This window comes from Mesoplodon mirus (genome assembly GCF_964341445.2).
Source record: "Mesoplodon mirus genome assembly, chromosome: 4".
Taxonomy (NCBI): Eukaryota; Metazoa; Chordata; class Mammalia; order Artiodactyla; family Ziphiidae; genus Mesoplodon; species Mesoplodon mirus.
Window position 1 is genome coordinate 126,453,354 of NC_138979.1, and position 19,575 is coordinate 126,472,928.

The 19,575-nt window shown below is 48.8% G+C and overlaps 1 protein-coding gene across 2 annotated transcripts; it reads right to left on the reverse strand.

The window, feature by feature from the left end:
- Positions 1-296: 296 nt before the first annotated feature.
- On the reverse strand, positions 297-4,683 carry NKX2-1 (NK2 homeobox 1). 2 transcript variants are annotated; one of them, XM_082618450.1, is made up of 3 exons: positions 4,488-4,683; positions 2,882-3,267; positions 297-1,927 (listed from the first exon to the last, which is right to left on the reverse strand). In XM_082618450.1, exons 2-3 carry the CDS (start codon positions 3,252-3,254, stop codon positions 1,200-1,202), a joined length of 1,101 nt encoding a protein of 366 aa, XP_082474576.1. In that variant the 5' UTR covers positions 3,255-3,267; positions 4,488-4,683; the 3' UTR covers positions 297-1,199. The 2 variants fall into 2 exon arrangements, with proteins under 2 accessions (XP_082474576.1, XP_082474577.1); XM_082618451.1 differs by lacking the exon at positions 4,488-4,683 and adding an exon at positions 3,978-4,093.
- Positions 4,684-19,575: the final 14,892 nt, after the last annotated feature.

Here is a 19,575-nt window from a genome sequence, read left to right on the forward strand (position 1 = left end):
GAAACAGAAGCCTGGCTTTGAAAACTAGTCCTTTGGTCTCTTTCTCTTCTTTTCTCCCTTTCCTCCTGGTGGAAGGAGTTTAGCTTTTCTACTCTCTATTGCCAAGTCCCAGGACTGCTCAAGGTTTGGTTCTACTTAATTCAGAGGCAGAACAAAACTCCCTCTTCCCGTGGGGCAAAGACTCTGCGCCCGGCCTCCTTAACTGGTTCAGGATCCTTTGAGCCCCCAAACAATTCGAATCTCATCAGGCCAATGTTGAGCCACACCCCCTACCACCAAAAAAGCCAAATCAAAACCAAACAAAAGATGGGTTTTTTAATCAGAAAAAGAATCTTTTTAATTTGTATAATTTATTAGAAGCTTCTTAGGAACTATACTTAAGCCAGATATCTACATAAGTTACAACAGAAAAAGACTGACGCTGCAAATACCAAACTGCCAAATAATATACACAGATTTGTCAAGGCCCATAAAAAATATGATGGGCTGGGGACGGGGACTGGTTTTTTGTTTTTGTTTTTTACAACAAAATGTACAGATTACTAAAACTAAGCATTTAGTCCAACTTTTGACAGCGTTTTACAGCTACAAGTTCACATCAAACATAAAACAATTTTAACCAGGGCCTGTCTCAGCTGAGCCTGGGTGGCCAGAGGGGGCCAGGAGGGGGCATTTCCTTTGTGTCAGTGGCAAACGGAATCTGTCGAGGAGTCTTTTCCTCTCCCCAGCCCCCGTCGCCCCTTCAAAGAAATCCTGGTATTTACAGGCAAGTCCACTTTGCTGGCACAGTGTACCCAGAGTGAAGTTTTCGATCTTTAGAGTCCAGAGGCATGTCAGCGTAGAGCCCTCTCCAAACTGCGCCCCACCCGAGCGTGGGAAACCCATCGGAATCACCCAAAAGACATCCCCAGAGCGGTTCTTGTTATGTCCTTCTCGGTTTAAGACTCCTTAAAGAATTGGATCGCTTGGTTGTTTTATTTTCTTTTAAAAAAAAAAATCCTGCAAATTTTAGAAAAAGAAAAGAAAAGAAAAGAAATACGTCCAGCAGTTTGGTCGTTGTGTTTTTTCCCTTGGTCTTATCGGGACAGGTTCTTCAGAAAAGTCGAAGCGCACGGTGTAGTGGGTGGTTGGTGGTGTGTAGCGGGCAGTAGGGGAAGCGATGAGGCAGAGCGCTGGGCTAGGCCCGGCCCGGCGTCCTCTCACCAGGTCCGACCATATAGCAAGGTGGAGCAGGACATGGTGCCGTAGTCCGAGCCCGAGGAGTTCAGGTGGGACAGGCTGGAGACCTGGCCCTGCAGCGCCGCGGGACTGGTGGCGTGGTGCGCCAGGTCCGGAGACTGGCCCGCGCTGCCCGGCTGGTGGCCCGGGTGCGCGCCGAGGCCGGGGCCGCCGCTGCCCACTGAGATAGCTGCTGCCGCCGCCTGAGCGGCCTGCGCTTGCTGCTGCGCCTGCTGCTGCGCGTGGCCTTGCAGGCTGGCGGCGCCCGGCGCAGGGGCGCCCGCCTGGCAGGGTTTGCCGTCTTTCACGAGGACCGGCACAGCCACGCGGCGCGGTGACTGCTGCTGCGCTTGCTGCTGCTGGCACCCGGCGCCCCCGCCGCCGCTATCCTGCTGCAGTTGCTGCTGTGCCGCCTTGTCCTTGGCTTGGCGCTTCATCTTGTAGCGGTGGTTCTGGAACCAGATCTTGACCTGCGTGGGCGTCAGGTGGATCATGCTGGCCAGGTGCTCGCGCTCGGGCGCGGACAGGTACTTCTGTTGTTTGAAGCGTCGCTCCAGCTCGTACACCTGCGCCTGGGAGAAGAGCACCCGGCGCTTCCGGCGCGGTGCGCTTGGTAGTGGGGCCATGTTCTTGCTCACGTCCCCCAGAGAGCCCAGGCCGCCCATGCCGCTCATGTTCATGCCGCTCGCCGGGCCCATGAAGCGGGAGACTGTAAGCGACAAACGCACAGCGTCGGCAGGGGCCGGGCCAGACCACCTCTGCGTTCTGCGCGCTTGGCCGGCCCGGCCCCTGCCCCGACGGCGCACTCCTCACCTAGGCCGCCTCCACCCTGAGAGGCCCAGCCGCGGGATCGCCAGCGCCTGCCCCAGGCCGTGCCGTCGAGGGGTTTACTGCAGAGCTCCCCGCCTCAACCCCGGCTACCTCCCTCAGTCTCGGTGCTTCACCCAAAAAGCAGAGCGGAGAAAGACTGTTCCTCCTGTTCCTTTCGTGCCCAGCCCACCAGATTCGTTCGGTTAGTGGGCCACGGGCAGCAAACTGGGCCCAGGCCAGGAACTGGGGTCTAGCTGTAGGCTCCAGCTTTGGGAGCTTAGGAGAGGAAGGTGTTCGCTTTCGAAAAGCTAGAGACCCCGAGACCCCAGACTCTTTGCCTCTTGGCCGCTCTCTCCGGTCAGCCCCAATGAGGGCACTTGTTCGGCCCATTTAGAACCCCCTCTGGAGCCACAAGCCCTCCCTCCAGCCTAGACTGGAGAGTGGGCCAGGCCAGGGGCCTGAGCGCATCATCCCAGCAGGGCAACCTCCCTCCCGGCCAGGCCGCGCCTCTCCGCGCTCTGCTCATCCCGGCTCTCTTAGTTAGGGGGCCACCTCCCTCCGCATTCCGAGGTCTCCCGCGCGGAGCAGAGCGGCCACTTGGCCGCATCTGGCAGACGCCAAATACCAGCTCCTGCCCTCAGGACCCCAGAGCTCCCAAGTGCCTCTTCTTGGACCCCTCAGCTCAACAAGGGAAGACTCCCCAGCTCCTGCGCCCGACTCGTTGGCGCCACTGCCCGGCCGCCCACCCTGATGATGCCCAGCGCGCAGCCGGCAGGCGCCGCGCCTTCCCGGCGGCTCTCCCCGCGCCTCCGGCGCTCAACCCGCGGCCCTGCAGTGGGGCGGCCTCACTTACTGGCCGGGAAGCGCGGGTCCGGGTTGGCGCCGTACCATCCGGGGCCCGAAGTGCTGTTCCGCATGGTGTCCTGGTACGGCGGCAGCTCGCTCATGTTGCCCAGGTTGCCGTTGCAGTAGCCCCCCACGGCGGAGTGCGAGAGCTGGGGCACCCCCGCAGCCGTCATGTGGTAGGCGGCAGTGACGGCGCCGTGGTGCCCCACGGCGTGCTGCTGCATGGCGGCGGCCGGCGGTGCCGCCTGGCCCTGCCTGTAAGCCGCCAGCGGAGCCCCGAGGCCGCCGCCCTCCATGCCCACTTTCTTGTAGCTTTCCTCCAGGGGACTCAAGATGTCAGACACTGAGAACGGAGTCGTGTGCTTTGGACTCATCGACATGATTCGGCGGCGGCTGGAGGAGGAAGGAAGAGGAGGAAAAAAAAGGGAGAGGGGGAAGGCGAAGCCTCGCTGCTTTTTTTTTTTCTCCCTTTGCCAAATATTCTGGTGTTACCTTAACGCCGATCTTGTTGGATGTACACGTAACCGAGTGGACCGAGTCCGCCTTAATTGGCTTGAGTGGAGGCTCGGGGGCTGCCTCGCGTTTGTTTTAGCCCGGCGCCAGGTTTTAGGCAGCCACCAGAGGCGGGGCGTAAGCGCTAAAGCAACAAGACAATAGAAGCCTACATCTTGCCCGAGATAATTAGCTTACATGCTGATGACAAGGTAAACACCTTTAAGTTTCACTTGTCAGGATTTTTAGGTCTCAAAGAGGGAGAGAGAGAGAGAGAGAGACAGAGAGAGAGACAGAGAGAGAGAGGCAGAGACGCGACCCAAAGCATTTCTTTTCCCCTCCCCCGGAACCCCTACCCCCATTTTTGTGGGGTGCGGTGGCGCGCGGAGGTGGGGGGGAGGCGGGGGGGAGGGAAAGGAGGAGGGAACCGAGAGAGGGGAGGGCAAGAGGTGGGATGGGGAGTAGCCGAGGAGGAGGGATGTTGGGGAGGAAGGAAGGTGAACGCCGCTTTGCAACCAACTTGCGGAGTTACAAAGTGAACCACTTTCCAGTTCGGTCGGGGTTCCCCGGGCAGGGACGGGGAGTGGGCCGAGGGGCGGGTGGGTTTTCACCTGAGCCTGCCGGGGCTGGTCCTCCCTCCCGCCGCGGCCTCCCAGCCCCGCGCCTTCCCACTGCCTCCGGACCACATCTGGCTTCGCAGCGCCGAGCCCCAGTCGCCACCAAAGGAGCTCGGGAGTCAGGGGACGAACCCTGGGGCTCCACTGTTGGTCTGCGTGTCTGTCAGTCTGTCTGCCTCTTCTGCCGCCGTCAGAAGGACACCTCTGCTCCCCGCCCCCTTTCCCCCTTCCCGAGAGAGAATCCCAGCGGGCGGAGGAGGCGCTGAGCAGGGGATCGGCTGCCGCCGAGAGGCTGTCCCAGATCCCCGCGCCGCCCTCCCCCCAGCTCAGGGTCTTCCCAGAGTGCTAGGGCCCCCTGCTTCACGCCCCCCCCAACCCACACTCGGCTACCCTTCCCCACCCCCATCCCCTGCTAAGGCAAGGACACCGCTGGCCGCCCGAGCTGAGAAGCTGGGGGGATTAACGCGAAGGGCCATCGCTGAAGTTGCTCCACCTCGAACAAACCTGGTGTCCCCGACCCTCGCCCATCGCCCGGACACGCGGGGTTCTGGGACTGGAGCTGACTTTCCGAGGACATCACAGCCCCAGCACCCGAGCCCAGGGTCACGCTGTTTTCCCCCCTGATGCTTCAGGGAGGGCTCGGGCAGGGAGCGTCGTGAGTGCCCGCCCGCCTGTTGCCGGGTGGAACTGAGCCTGAACCCCGGCGGGACGAGCTGGCCGGGAGGGGGCGAGTCCCCGGGCGTGAGCAGCCGAGCGGGCGGGAGGCTGGGTTGAGGCTTGCCTCCACCCGGAGCTCAGCCATGCAAAAGTGCACTTGCTCCCCCGGCAGTAACCAAATATCTTTGTTTAAAGCGCCGGCATAAATGGCCAGTCGCTTTGTGGCCACTCTGGATACTAGTAGGTGAGGATCATTCTGCTTCAGTTGGGCGCCTCTCATCCGGGTGGCAAGAAACTGCTTAGGAGGAAGTGGGTTTCCTGTCTGCGCGTTCTCAGGCTTCAAGTGTGAGCCCCGCGTCTTGAGGGTCCTTGGGCGCCTGGAGAGGAGAAACTGTGGGCTGTGCTCCCCAGCCCGGCCGGAGGCATCCGCTGCGCTGCTCCGGCCAGGCCCGGGCCTCCAGCAGAGTGGACTACGGAGCCGAGCCCTGTGCGGTGCAGATCCGGAGACCCACTCCGACTTTTCCCCTTGGATATTAAACGTTTTGTTGTTGTTTTGTTTTCTCTTTAGCTGTTTTAGCCTCCTCTCCGCGCCGGGGGCTGGGAGGGAGGAGTGCTCTTAGGTCGGGCAGGGGCCTCCAAGACACTGCGGGGGCCGGTTAAGGAGGCTTCTCGATTTTGGTTTTGTTTTCACATTTTCTTTCCCCTCCTTGTAGAGGAGCTCCCGATGATGAACGGGCTCTTTCGAACGATTTAATTCAGCAGGTTAGGCGCCTTTTCCATTAATAGCAATCGTTGTAGGGAAAGTTGTTTTGTTCATTGGCTTTTTATTTCAAGATTTCAATCCTCCCCTTGAGAAGTGCTCGGCACTCCCTCAATACAAAGCCAACTTACATACTACATTCAGTTTCCTCACCACCTATGCCCCTTAAGAGGGGAGAGAAAGCCCAGGGCACGCCCATCTCCTGCCTACTGCACGGGCCCATGTTTCTGGGCCCGCTTGTTGGCTTTCGGGCAGGCAAACCTGTGTATGAGCGCCGAGATGCACTCATCGGTCGTGCTTCGAAAGACGGGCGCCAGGTCGCTCATTGCCTTCCTTCCAAGGGACTTCTCTGGGGGGCGCTCTCAGGAAGGACTCAGACCCCCATCAACTGCGCCTTGGTCAATGCGATGCCTAAGTCCTGGGAGCGAGGAGGGAAGAGGACAACGCTGGGCTCAAGTGAACGGACAAAGGACAAAACTGAGGAGAGCGGACAAAACTGAATACAGATCTTGTTTGCAGTTGGGCCCCCAGCCCGGGGCCTGCGTCTCATCTGGGGTCTTAATGCCAAGGCGGGATGGGTCTCCCAATCTCCCATCTTCTTTCTCTCTCTCCCTCTCCATTATTTTATATTATTAGTAAATGTAAGAAACACTCAGTGTAGAACGCTGTACGTCTCTCCCAGTCTCAGTGCCATTTAGAAATAGAGGTAATTCTTCACACGGTTTTTGCAAGATTCAAATAAAATCGGGCACATGAAAGTGCTTTGAAAGCTTTGGAAATACTTCAAGTTCGGTGCCAGCGCTCGAGATTTCTGTATTGTTATTATTAGCAAATCCCTCTTCCTCGCGTTAAAGCCCTGAATCTGAGTGAAGGGAAGAGTTGGGTGAATCTTCCGCAGTCCTTGAGCCATGCCTCCTCGGCCTTGGTCCCTCGGAAGCTTTCAGCTCCGAAGCAGGCACGTGGCTGGCAGCTCCCCGCCCCCAGCCCAGGCTTGCGGACGGGACGAGGACCCGGAGCCACGCAGGCAGCTGGCAGGCGTTGGGTTGGGGCCCTGAGCAGCAGCGGGAGCTCGAAGTAGGGGGGGGTGGAGGGCAAGGGCTCCTGCTGCACGCCCCCTCCCCTCCGCAACCAAGATTGTGCTCCATGCTCCCCCAGCACGGCACGCGCCAGCACCTGCTCTCCTCTGGACCTCGTCTGGGCCACTGTTGCACCTTGAGGCCCCTGCCCCTGCGCCTCTTCCGCTTCTGCCCCTTCACACACGCACCGCTCCGCACCTTTTCCCAGATGCGCTGCACTGCCAAGAATAAGCCCGAAGACCAAAGCACCTTTTGGGGAAAAGGTGGCTACCCGTATCTCCGGGCTGGTCCAAGCAAAGGCCTTGAGAGTCCCTCTCCTGGGTCCAACACCTCTTCCGGACCAAAGTGTCCTTTCTTCTAGCCACCCCCTCCCCACCCACCCACCGCCGACTCATCTTAAATGGGGCAGACCCCAGTTAAACCAGTAGTTTCTCCATGATTGCAGGGGATTCTTGGGAAGCCCAAGTCCACCCTATGGGGCCCGTGCATCTTTCCTTAGCTGTCAGCCAGCTCGCTCCCGGGCGAGGTGGCGCGGTGGGGCGGCCGCAGAGCGAGGTACAGCTCAGGCCTCTCAAGGAGTTTTCCCGGGCACGGTCTCCCACACCCGCCTCAATCTCGGCCACGCTCTGCTTTGCTGGCTGTGGCTTGGCACGGAATCTAGGAGCCCGGGAGGTGCAGGCCCAGGCCGGGTCCGAGACACGCGGAGCTGTCATCAGCCTTTGCTCACCACCCTCCCGGCCAAAGGGAAATGACCTTCTTTCCCTTCTGGACCACTTCTTTGAGAACTTAGAAGGCTCATACGGAAGGCTAATTCGGGGCTATAGCTCGGACCAGGTGGGGGATGATGAAATGGGAAAGCCTATCTTCTCCCCTCCCCCCATTTTTCTAATTCCCTTTATGGTCCTTCACACTCTCTAGGGAAGGGAGCGACCTGTTTCCTGGTGGTGTTATTTTGCTCTGAGTTATTGCAATTTGTGATTCATTCAACAAATATTTATTAAGTGTGGGATCTGTGCCAGGCGCCGAGCTAGGCTTGAAAATTCAGCCTTAAATAAGCTAGATGAGGCTCCTACCTACGTGAAGCTTACAAATTAGCAACAAATCTCTCAGATAATATGTAGCTTGTGACAAATGTTAACTTCAGGCTTCAACCGAGATAGAGAGGGTCGTAATGAAGGTTTGTGTGTTTATGCACCATTTCCTGATCTTCAAGAGGTCAGGGGTTGTGGGCAAGGCTCTTGAATGTAAGTCAGAAGTCCCGGTTCCAGCCCCAGCTTTGCCACTTTTCAGCCACGTCGTATAGCTCTTGTGGACGCCTGTCACAGTCTGGAGCCGCTACCCTTACGGCCAGAGTAAACTAGGGTGTTATTTTCAGCCCTCCCTACCCCCGCCTCCAAGAGCTAGTCCTTGCTTTATTTATCCTCGAATCCTCCATTGCCTCAAGAAATGTTGAATTAAGGAAACAAAGTCTCTTAGCACCTGTTTCCTGGGCTGCAAAAATGATCCTAACCTGTCCGGTGTACCTCCCAGGTTGTGCTAGGGATGTACATGAGTTTGTAAATCATAAAATTCGCTAGCACATGGAAGGGGTTATTACTTCTGGCTCTGTATCTTGCGTTTATAGAAACTGTGAATCCAGGCCTCTTACTCTGCATGAAGCTCTTTGCCCCCTCGGAGGCTCCCGCGCCCAGGCCAGAGGCAGGCGAGTCTTCCTCAGCCAGGCGCAGACTCCTGAGCCAGGCTGAGCTGGGTTTCCGGGTGCCTTCGAGGCAACCCCGCCCAGGGAGCAGAAAGCAGGAACGCAGCTGGGCGCTGGGGGTCGCTGGTCTCCAATCCCGAGATGCAAGGAACTGAGAGAGTACCCGGAGCCCCCTCTGGAGGGCGTCTTCCTCTCCCTGAAGGATCTCACAGGACCCCTCTGTGCCCTTTTCCCAGGCACCAAAATTGAGAACCTCTCGAGAAGCGAAGCCCCAGGGAATACAGTCTGGCAGCTTTCCGGAGGAGGATTTCGCAGACGCGGGGCAAAGAAGAGATTTGGAGATTCCTCTAACTGCTCTCCATCTCACCTTGATCATCTAGGGTCTTTGAGGGTGGCCTTTCTTTGGGGGATGCTCTCCTCAAACCGTGGCCTCTGGGCAGGTCCTGAGAGCAGGACCGAGGAGAGGGATGACACTAGGACGTCCCGGCGCAGCTCCTGTGCAGCCCTCTCCCTGCACTCCACTCGGGACTCTGGGGTTGGAATGAGAGGCGAGATTGCGCATGTGAAGGCCAGCATCCTCCAGGAAAAGAGGAGACTCCCACCCTCAGCTCTTTGGTGTCAAAGAAACGTGTCCTGTCAGGTCAAGCCCTCCAGAAGTCGACACCTGTGGTCTTGAAACCCTCCTATTTTCATGTCACACAGCCTAGATTCAACTCATCCCAAGTTATAGTCAGAACCCTTACCCTCTCCACTAACTCCAGAGGCGCCCCCTGGCAGGAAGGGGCTTTGGGTAAGGAGAGAATTTGGGGACTGGGTTACAAAGCAGAGAGAAGGGGGACTCGGCGCTAGCAGCACCCTTTGAAATGGGGAAAACCGAGATTTGGTGGGTGGGAAGCGGGGGACGCGGGCCTGCAGCTGCTCGGAGACTCAGCAAGGCCGATGTGGGGCGACGCAGGAGACAGATGCAGGATCCGAGCCTGAGCTTCACAGCGAATCGGCTTCTGTTTCTTCCCAGTTCTTCATTACTGTTAAAATTAAGAGCCTCTAAACAGGCGAGAGAGTGCATAGTGGCGATTCCACCATGCTCAGGACAGATACGGGAAGCCCCCATGCTAAGGAGTAGCGGCACCCGCGCAGGCGCCCTGGGGCGCGGGCAGCTTGCAGGAAAGTTTTGTAGCTGCTGCTGAGACCTGAGGCCTAAAAGACAGATTCGGGAAGGATCCTTGTGGCGGCACCGCTGTTTCGCCCCAGGGTCCGTATGCGGCCGCATTCAGCTTTAGACCGCCGAAACCCGCAGCTTTTTCTACCTTCTATCTTTCAGCAAACCACAGCCCCAGCAGTGTGCTCCCATGGGTTTTCAGCGTTCGCGTTTCCCGCGGAAGTCAGCAACAGCGCTGGGCTTTCTTCCTCTGCTCCTTTCTCCTCTCCAACCTCCCACCATTCCCCCGCCCCCAACACTTGGCCCGGGCAGTTTCAGGTAGCCGCAGTTCCAACCCCAGGAGCTCTCTGGGAGATGTCTGCAGCTCTGGGGTTTCCGGGACGTGACCACGGCTAGCTTCCCCTTCGCGGCCCAGGACTCTGTCGCTGACAGCTGCAGATCGAGACTATCCGCAGCGCCCTCTTCCGGCCATCTGGAGAACTGCACCCTCAGGGCGGTCCTGGAGAAGCTTTAATTAGTTCCCCGGGCGACGGGTCCTGGGTCCTGTCCGTAGTGGTTCGTCCGCCACGAATTTGTCCATCTAACTATTCACCGTATTATCCATCCGGCCACATATCTACTTGCCAAACCCATTGCAATATAGGTTATAATGGACTCTTGGGATCACCCAGCCTCACACACCCACTATTTGAAAGGGCCACGGAAGGTGCTGTGATACCTAAAGCCCTCTTCTAATTATGCTTCGCCTTGGAATCTAGTTATGAAAGTTCTCCCCACATGCATGACGGCAATTGTACTCGTATTTGGTAGCCAGTGAAGCAGCTTGTACTTCCTGCATATCCGAAACCTGCAGAAAGCAGTGGCCCTACTTGCTCAACATGAGAAGGCTCTACTCGATGTTGCAGCTGTCGGTGCTGGAGCAAGAATACTTCTGAGACTAGCTATACTAGGGTGGGCACCCCACAGTCTTCTAATCTCTGGCACCAACTCACCCATCCATCCCCAATTATTCTCCCCTCCTTGGACTCCTGTCAAGACTGGATCCTCTCCATCTCGTCCCATGTACCTAAATTACTCTGCTTTTGTTCTTTTCCACTTCACCAGAATATCATTATTTGCATCCCCATAATTCAGTCACACCCTTCTTTTTATTTTTTTTATTTTTTATTTTTAAATTTTTTTTTCACACCCTTCTTTTTAAAAAGCCCAAGTGGAATATTACTCAGCCATAAAAAGAAACAAAATGGAGTTATTTGTAGTGAGGTGGATGGACCTAGAGTCTGTCATACAGAGTGAAGTAAGTCAGAAAGAGAAAGACAACTACCGTATGCTAACACATATATATGGAATCTAAGAAAAAAAAGAAACGGTCATGAAGAACCTAGCGGCAAGATGGGAATAAAGACACAGACCTACTAGAGAACGGACTTGAGGATATGGGGAGGGGGAAGGGTAAGCTGTGACAAAGTGAGAGAGTGGCATGGACACATATACACTACCAAACGTAAAACAGATAGCTAGTGGGAAACAACCGCATAGCATAGGGAGATCAGCTTGGTGCTTTGTGACCACCTAGAGGGGTGGGATAGGGAGGGTGGGAGGGAGGGAGATGCAAGAGGGAAGAGATATGGGAACATATGTATAGGTATAACTGATTCACTTTGTTATAAAGTGAATATCTCCAGATATCTCCAGATATCTCCCTATCTCCAGATACAGAAACTAACACACCATTGTAAAGCAGTTATACTCCAATAAAGATGTTAAAAAAATAATAATAAAAAAATAAATAAAAAGCCCAAGTGCCTCATCCAGCAACTAAACATCAGATACACAGTAGGAGCTCAACACATTTGTAGAATGAATGGACAAATCTTTATTGCACTTCTCTGTCGCACTAATAAGACAATTTACCCTAGCTGAATGATTTCCTAATTGTTTCATATGCATTTGTATTCTCTTTTCATCTAGACTGTAGGGTCCTTGGTGCCAAACACTTAACATGTCCCTAGAAACATGTCCCTAGATACATGTCCCCGTGTGCTGCAGCATTTGATACTGTTAATCAACTCTTTTCAAAATTCTCTCATTGGTTTCAGAATCATCACTCAGTAATGGTTCTTCTCCTCTGTCTCTGGCCATTTCTTCTCCATTGCTGGACTTTCCTCCCCAACTATATACCCATCTCCATGGTTTCAACTGCCACTGATTGCTGATGGTTCCCAAATATGTGCCTCCAGCCAATCTCTCTCCAGAGCTTCAGACCTATGCTTCCAATTGTTTACGTCCTCATGTGAATGTCCACCAAACATAACATATCCCAGTCTGAACTCATAACACTGCTGTGACTTGCTTCACCTTCTGTGTTCTTGATCTAGGTGAGTGGCATGAACATATCCACACCCCTCCCCCGACCCAACTACCCCCAAAAGCTTGTGTTAGTCTTCTTAGGCTGCCATAACAAATACCATAGACTGAGTGGCTTAAACAACAGAAATTAATTTTCTCACAGTTCTGGAAGCTGCAAAGTCCAAGATCAAGGTCCTGCAGGGCTCAGTTTCAGGGGAAGATGATTTCTGGCTTGCACACAGTTCCTCCTCACCATGTCTTCACATGATAAAGAGAGATTTCTATTTCTTCCTCATCTCATAAGCCTACAGTCCTATTGGGTTAGCGCCCACCTGTACAACCTCATTAACATACTTAACATTAATTACCTCCTAAATACCCTATCTCCAGATACAGTCACATTGAAGGTTAGGGGTTCAACATATGAATTTGGGGGAGCAAAATTCAGTCTAAAGCAGCTTCCAAGCCAGATATCTGAGTATCAGATATCTGATAAGACCAGCTGGTCATAAAGCCATATCAATTCCACATCTTAGATGTCTCCCAGATCCAGCCCCACTTCTTCATAACCAGTTCTTCTCTCCTTTCACTGTCTTCGTCAATGCGGTATATCACCTATTGCCTAATCACTTAGTTCTTGTTTCTACCATTAGGCTTTCTCTAGTCTAGTCCGTGATCCTGTCCACAGGACAGACTCCCACCTATCTCTTCAAATTTCTCCCTGCCTTCCTACCTTCCCCTTTACACTCTAGCCCCCCTAAACTTCTCACAATTTTATTCATTTTATATAGATTTATTGAAGTATAACTGACATACAATAAACTGCACATGTATTCAGCATCAAATTAAATGTTCTGATGCATGTATACACCCATGAAACCATAATCACAATCGAGATAATAAACACGTATAACACCCCAAAAGTTTCTCATGACGCTTAGGGTAAGCCCTCTCTCTTATTCCTCTCTGTACTCATCCTGATTACTAGGCAATCAGACTAGTGGCTTTCAGTCCCTATAGACTAGTTATCATTCTCTAGAATTACACATAAATGGAATCAAACAGTATGCACTCTATTTTATCTGGCTTTTTGTACTTCGCATAATTATTTTGAGATTCATCAATGTTGTCACATGCATCTATAGGTTGGTTTATTATTATTGTTGTTGTTATCATTGCTGAATAGTACTCAATCGTATGGATATACCAAATGTGCTTTATCCATTCACCTGTGGATGAACATTTGGGTTATTTCCAGTTTGGGGCTATTACAAGTAAAGATGCTATAAGCATTTATGTTATACATAATGCTTTCATTTGTCTTGGGTAAATACCTAGGAGCTGAATAGCTGGGTGAGATGTTACATGTATGGCTATCAAAGCATTCAATCTTTTGTCTTAAGCATGATGTTAGCCATAGGCTTTATGTAGATGGCCATTTAACAGTTTGAAGGAGTTCCCTTCTATTCCTGTTTACTGGAGAGTTTATGTCAGGAATAGATGTTGGATTTTGTCCAGTGCTTTTACTGCATCTCTTGAGACATGACCACTTGATTTTTCAATTTTGGTCTGTTAATTTGTTGCATTACATTAATTGATTTTTTAAAATTTATTTATTTTATTTATTATTATGTTGGGTCTTCGCTGCGGCGTGCGGGCTTTTCTCTAGTTGCGGCGAGCGGGGGCTACTCTTCATTGTGGTGCACCAGCTTCTCACTGCGGTGGCTTCTCTTGTTGCGGAGCATGGGCTCTAGGCATGTGGGCTTCAGTAGTTGTGGCACACAGGCTCAGTAGTTGTGGCTCACAGGATCTAGAGTGCAGGCTCAGTAGTTGTGGCACATGAGCTTAGTTGCTCCGCGGCATGTCGGATTTCCCAGACCAGGGCTCAAACCCATGTCCCCTGCATTGGCAGGCGGATTTGCAACCACTGAGCCACCAGGGAAGCCCACATTAATTGATTTTTGAATGTTAAACCAATCTGGCCTTTCTGAGATAAACTCTACTTGGTCATCATTTGTTACTCATTTTATATACGTTGTTGTATTTAATTTGTTAAAGGTTACTTAAGAACTTTTGTATCTATGTTCATGAGCACGTTAATCTGTAATTTTCTTTCTTGTAATGGCTTTGTCTATTTCTGGTATCAGAGGCTGGCTATACAGAATGAGTTGAGAAATATTCCTACCTCTTCAGTTTTCTGGAAGAGTTTGTGAAAAATTTGTATGTCTTCGGCAAATGCTTGAATGTCTGGTAGACTTTGCCAGTGAAGCCATCTGGCCTGGAGTTTCCTTTCTGGAAAGATTATATATTTATGAATATAGATATTCAGATTATCTATTTTTTCCTGAGTGAGCTTTGGTAGTTTGTGTCTTTCAATGAATTTGTCCATTTCATCTTAGTTGTTGAAATAAAAGTATTCATATAAGCTATATCCTTATTATCCTTTTAATACCTGTAGGGTCTAGAGTTACGGCATCAACTCTTCTATTGTTGATATCAGTAACTTGTATCTTGACTCTTTTTTTTGAGAAGTCTAGCTAGAGATTTATCAATTTTATTGATCTCTTCAAAGACTCAACTTTTGGTTTCATTGATTTTCTTGTATTGATTTTTTGCTTTCCACTTCAATGATTTCTCTTCCCATCTTTATTATTTCTTTTATTCTGCTAACAGTGTGCTTAATTTGCACTTCTTTTTTTAGTTTTTTTAACATGGAAAATGAGGTCACTGATTTGAGACTATATGAGTTTCCTGTGGTTGCTGTAACAAATCACTAAAAACTTGGAGGCTTAACACAGAAACTTATACTCTCACAGTTCTGGAGGCCCGAAGTTGGAAATCAAGGTGTCAGCAGGTTTGCATTCTTTCCGGGTCTCTAGGGGAGATTCCGTTCCTTGCCTCTTCCAGCTTCTGATGGCCATTGGCATTCCTTGGCTTGTCAATACATTACTCCAATCTCTGTCTCCGTTTCACATGGTCTTTCCTTCTGTGTGTGTTTCTCTTTGCCACTCTCTTATAAAGATGCTTGTGATGGCATGTACAGCTTACCTGGATAATGACGATATCCTCATCTCAAGATCCTTAATGATAACTGCAAAGACTCTTTTTCCAAATAAGGTAACATTCACACGGTCTTGGGGCTAGGATGTGGACATATCTTTTTGGAAGTCACAATTCAGCACACTATAGAGAACTTCTTTTCTAAATAGGCATTTAGTGCTACAAATTTCCCTTATAAGCACTGCTTTAGCTGTATCCTGTACGTTTTGATAGGTTGTGTTTTCACTTTTATTTGCAAATCAGTTAAAATATTTTCTAATTTGTTTTGAATTCTTTTTGACTCTTGGGTTACACAGATTTATGTTTTTTAATTTCCAGAAGTTTGGGGATTTCCCAGACATCTTGCCGTTATTGATTTCTCTTGTGATGTATTGTGATTCTGTCGTACTCTTGATTCTACTGTGATCAGAGTACTTACTGTACTTACTTTGTGCGACTCAAATATTTTTATTGAGACTTGTTTAATAGCTCAGAATATGGTTTCTCTTGGTAAATCTATGAGTACATTTGAAAAGAATTTTTACTCTGCTAAAGCTGAGTGGAGTGTTCTATAAATGTCAATTAGGGCAACTTTCTTCATAGTGTTATTCAAGTCTTCTGTGCTCTTATTGTTATTCTGTCTACTTGTTCTATCAAATGTTGAGAGAGAGATATTGAAATCTTCAACTATAATTGTAGGTTTCTCTATTTCTTCTTACAGGTATATCAGCTTTTGCTTCGTGTATTTTGAAGCTCTGTTACTAGGTTCATAAACATTTTGGATTGTTATGTCCTCTTGAATTCAACACTTTACCCTTATGAAATGACTCCTTTTATTTCTGGTATTATTCCATGTTCTGATCTCTTCTTTTTCTGATATTAATATTGCTTTACTTTGATTAGTATTAGCATCATACATCTATTTTCTTTCTTTTACTTTTAGCCTATTTGTGTCTTTATAGTTAATGTGGTTTCTTGTAAGCAGCATATAGTTGGGTCTTGCTTTTAGTCCAACTCTACAATTTTTGCCTTTAATTGGGATATTTAGAGCAGTTGCATTTAATGTGATTATTGCTATTGTTGGGGCTAAATTGACCATCTTACTATTTGTATTCTATTTGAGACTGTTCCTTTGTTCCCCTTTCCCTCTTTTTTGGTCTTCTTTTGTATTAAATGAGTATTCTCTATGATTCCATTTTACCTCCTTCTTTTGGCTTATTAGCTATATTTTTTTGTTGTGTTATTTCAGTAGTGGCTTTAAGATTTAATTTAACTTATTGCAGTTTACCTTCAAATGATGTACCACTTTATGTGTAGTATAAGAACCTCACAAATGCATACTTCCAACTCTTTGCCTTCTGTCCTTTGTACTATTGTTGTCATACATTTTATTTCTAAATATATTATAACCTCCACAGTAAATGTTTTGTACCTTTGCTTTACACAGTCAGTTATCTTTTAATGAAATTTAAATACTAAGGGAAAAAGACTTTTCTATTTCACACATAGTTACTATTTCCAGTGCTCTTCAGTAGATCCATATTTCCACCTGGTATTACTTTCCTTCTGCCTAAAGAATTTATTTTAAATATTTTTTTGTAGTGCAGATCTGATGGTGATAAATTCTTTCAGCTTTTGCATATCTGAAAGTCTTTATTTTAATCTCCATTTTTCAAAGATAGTTTCATTGGGTACAGAATTATAGGTGTTCAGTATTTTTTTTTTCTTGCAATATTTTAAAGATGTTGTTCCACTGTCTTCTGGCTTACATTGTTACCAGGGACAGCACAAAGTGAGAAGCATTGAGACGGCTTCACCTCTTCCCCAACAAACTCTAAAAATTCCCTCCAGCCTCTGATATGGAAAGTTTATTTTTTTTATTTTTTTTTTTTTTATTTTTTTTTTTTTTTGCTGTATGCGGGCCTCTCACTGTTGTGGCCTCTCCCGTTGCGGAGCACAGGCTCCGGACGCACAGGCTCAGCGGCCATGGCTCACGGGCCCAGCCGCTCCGCGGCACACGGGACCCTCCCAGACCGGGGCACGAACCCGCATCCCCTGCATCGGCAGGCGGACTCTCAACCACTGCGCCACCAGGGAGGCCCATGGAAAGTTTATTTTTATTACCTTGTGTAAGTACAGTTTCAAGGCCCTGCTTACCATCTGCCTGAAGGCACACAAGATTGTCACCTCTCACTGTATCCTATATGAAAATTATAGAACTACCACTGATTGCTCCCAGAACAGCAGGCAGTATATTTATAAATGGAGATATCAGAGTTAGACATTCTATAATCATTAGTTTAAGCCCTTTCCGGGATGTAATCGTCATTATCATGGTTATTCTTCTCTTGACTAAGCCTCTTATAGATTATCCATCAAGTTGCATTCTTTTGGGAAAATGAGCAGGAAACTATAAGTTTTCAAAAGGTTCCCTTGTGTTTAAGTTGAAGTTGTTCATTGAAACCTTGCCCCCTTTAAAAACAAGGTATTGGGAGAAGATAGATTGAATCCAAACCAATCATCAGAAATGAATTTGCCTGGGTCTTTTGAGAACAAAGCTTGGGGAATACTCTTAGATAAAGGGAAAGTCTGGGACCCTCCCTTCTGACATGTCCTAGGAAATGTTCCAGGCATTTTCGCATTCATATTACAAAAGAAGGGTTCCCAATTTTTATAGATGAGGAAACCAAGACTCAAAAAGGTTAAGCAAATTGCTGAAGATTACATAGCTACTAAGTAGTAGAACTAAGTTTTGATTGTCAGCATGGCCTATTCCAAAACACAAGAGAAGTCATAGCCTAGAAAAACAGGGAGGTTTTGTGTTTTTTTTAATATCTTTATTGGAGTATAATTGCTTTACAATGGTGTGTTAGTTTCTGCTTTATAACAAAGTGAATCAGCTATATATATATATATATATATATATATATATATATTCCCATATCTCCTCCCTCTTGCATCTCCCTCCCATCCTCCCTATCCCACCCCTCTAGGTGGTCACAAAGCACTGAGCTGATCTCCCTGTGCTATGTGGCTGCTTCCCACTAGCTATCTATTTTACATTTGGTAGTGTATATATGTCCATGCCACTCTCTCACTTTGTCCCAGCTTACCCTCCCCCTCCCCGTGTCCTCAAGTACATTCTCTACGTCTGTATCTTTATTCCTGTCCTGCCCCTAGATTCACCAGAACCATTTTTTATTTTTAGATTCCATATATATGTGTTAGCATATGGTATTTGTTTTTCTCTTTCTGACTTACTTCACTCTGTATGACAGACTCTAGGTCCATCCACCTCACTACAAATAACTCCATTTCATTTCTTTTTATGGCTGAGTAATATTCCATTGTATATATGTGCCACATCTTCTTTATCCATTCATCTGTCGATGAACACTAGGTTGCTTCCATGTCCTGGCTGTTGTAAATAGAGCTGCAATGAACATTGTGGTACATGACTCTTTGAATTATGGTTTTCTCAGGGTATATACCCAGTAGTGGGGTTGTTGGGTCGTATGGTAGTTCTACTTTTAGTTTTTTAAGGAACCTCCATACTGTTCTTCATAGTGGCTGTATCAATTTACATTCCCACCAACAGCGTAAAAGGGTTCCCTTTTCTCCACACCCTCTCCAGCACTTACTGTTTGTAGACCTTTTATTTTTTTCATTTGTCCTTTTTTTTTTTGCGGTACGCGGGTCTCTCACTGTTGTGGCCTCTCCCGTTGTGGAGCACAGGCTCTGGACGTGCAGGCTCAGCGGCCATGGCTCACGGGCCCAGCCGCTCTGCAGCATGTGGGATCTTCCCGGACTGGGGCACGAACCCGTGTCCCCTGCATTGGCAGGCGGACTCTCAACCACTGCGCCACCAGGGAAGCCCTTGTAGACCTTTTGATGATGGCCATTCTGACCGGTGTGAGGTGATATCTCATTGTAGTTTTGATTTGCATGTCTCTAATGATTAGTGATGTTGAGCATCCTTTCATGTGTTTGTTGGCAATCTCTATATCTTCTTTGGAGAAAGGTCTATTTAGGTCTTCTGCCCATTTTTGGATTGGGTTGACAAACAGGGAGTTTTAAGAATTCTCTACCTGCTCCCCATTCACATCTTCTAATTTTGTAGTTATTTTGACAGCAGGATAGTTTGAATGTCCACTCACTGCTTAGAGAGTTTCTCTGTATTACCATTTTTGTCTAGTTCAGTAGTTCTCAAATTTTAATGCACAAAAACATTACTGTATCAAATTATACACACAAATTTTGTCAGCATTTTATAGGATTTTCTAGGGTAATTTTGATATTATTGGACCTTTACTTTAAGTATTATCACATTTAAAACCTAACAACCGAGTACCACACTGTATTCTTTCCACTCTACTACAATGTTCTCTGATTTTTAACAGACAGGTTCCAGTCCCTTTAGGAAACTGTAGTAACAAGGAACACATTGTGGGGAAGAGTATAGTTATCATGTTTTGCAGGACTTTACTTTCACGGTTAAAAGGAGTGCGACTAATGTACCTAAAGAGTTTAAATTCTTTTTTGCAGTGAAGATGACTTTTAAAGGATAAAGTTAAGAACAACAGTTTATCTAAGACAGCAGCTCTAAAACTTTAGAGTATAAAAGAATCACCTTAAAAGCTTGTTTAGGCGGAGATCACCTTCCTTCCCACGGATACGCCAGAAATACAGCTACACGTGGAACAACTCCTACAGAACACCTACTGAACGCTGGCAGAAGACCCCAGACTTCCCAAAAGGCAAGAAACTCCCCATATACCTGGGTAGGGCAAAGCGGAGAGATCCCCACACAGAGGATCGGTGCCGAGCGGAACTCACCAGCCCGAGAGGCTTGT

Excerpts from the sequence above, each read along its gene's own strand:
- NKX2-1 (XM_082618451.1), bottom strand. The coding sequence starts at position 4,054 with ATGTGGTCCGGAGGCAGTGGGAAGGCGCGGGGCTGGGAGGCCGCGGCG. Across the intron at positions 3,268-3,977 it reads ACCAGCCCCGGCAGGCTCAG|CCGCCGCCGAATCATGTCGA; the intron begins GTGAAAACCCAC and ends TTCCTCCTCCAG. Across the intron at positions 1,928-2,881 it reads GGACCCGCGCTTCCCGGCCA|TCTCCCGCTTCATGGGCCCG; the intron begins GTAAGTGAGGCC and ends TGTCGCTTACAG.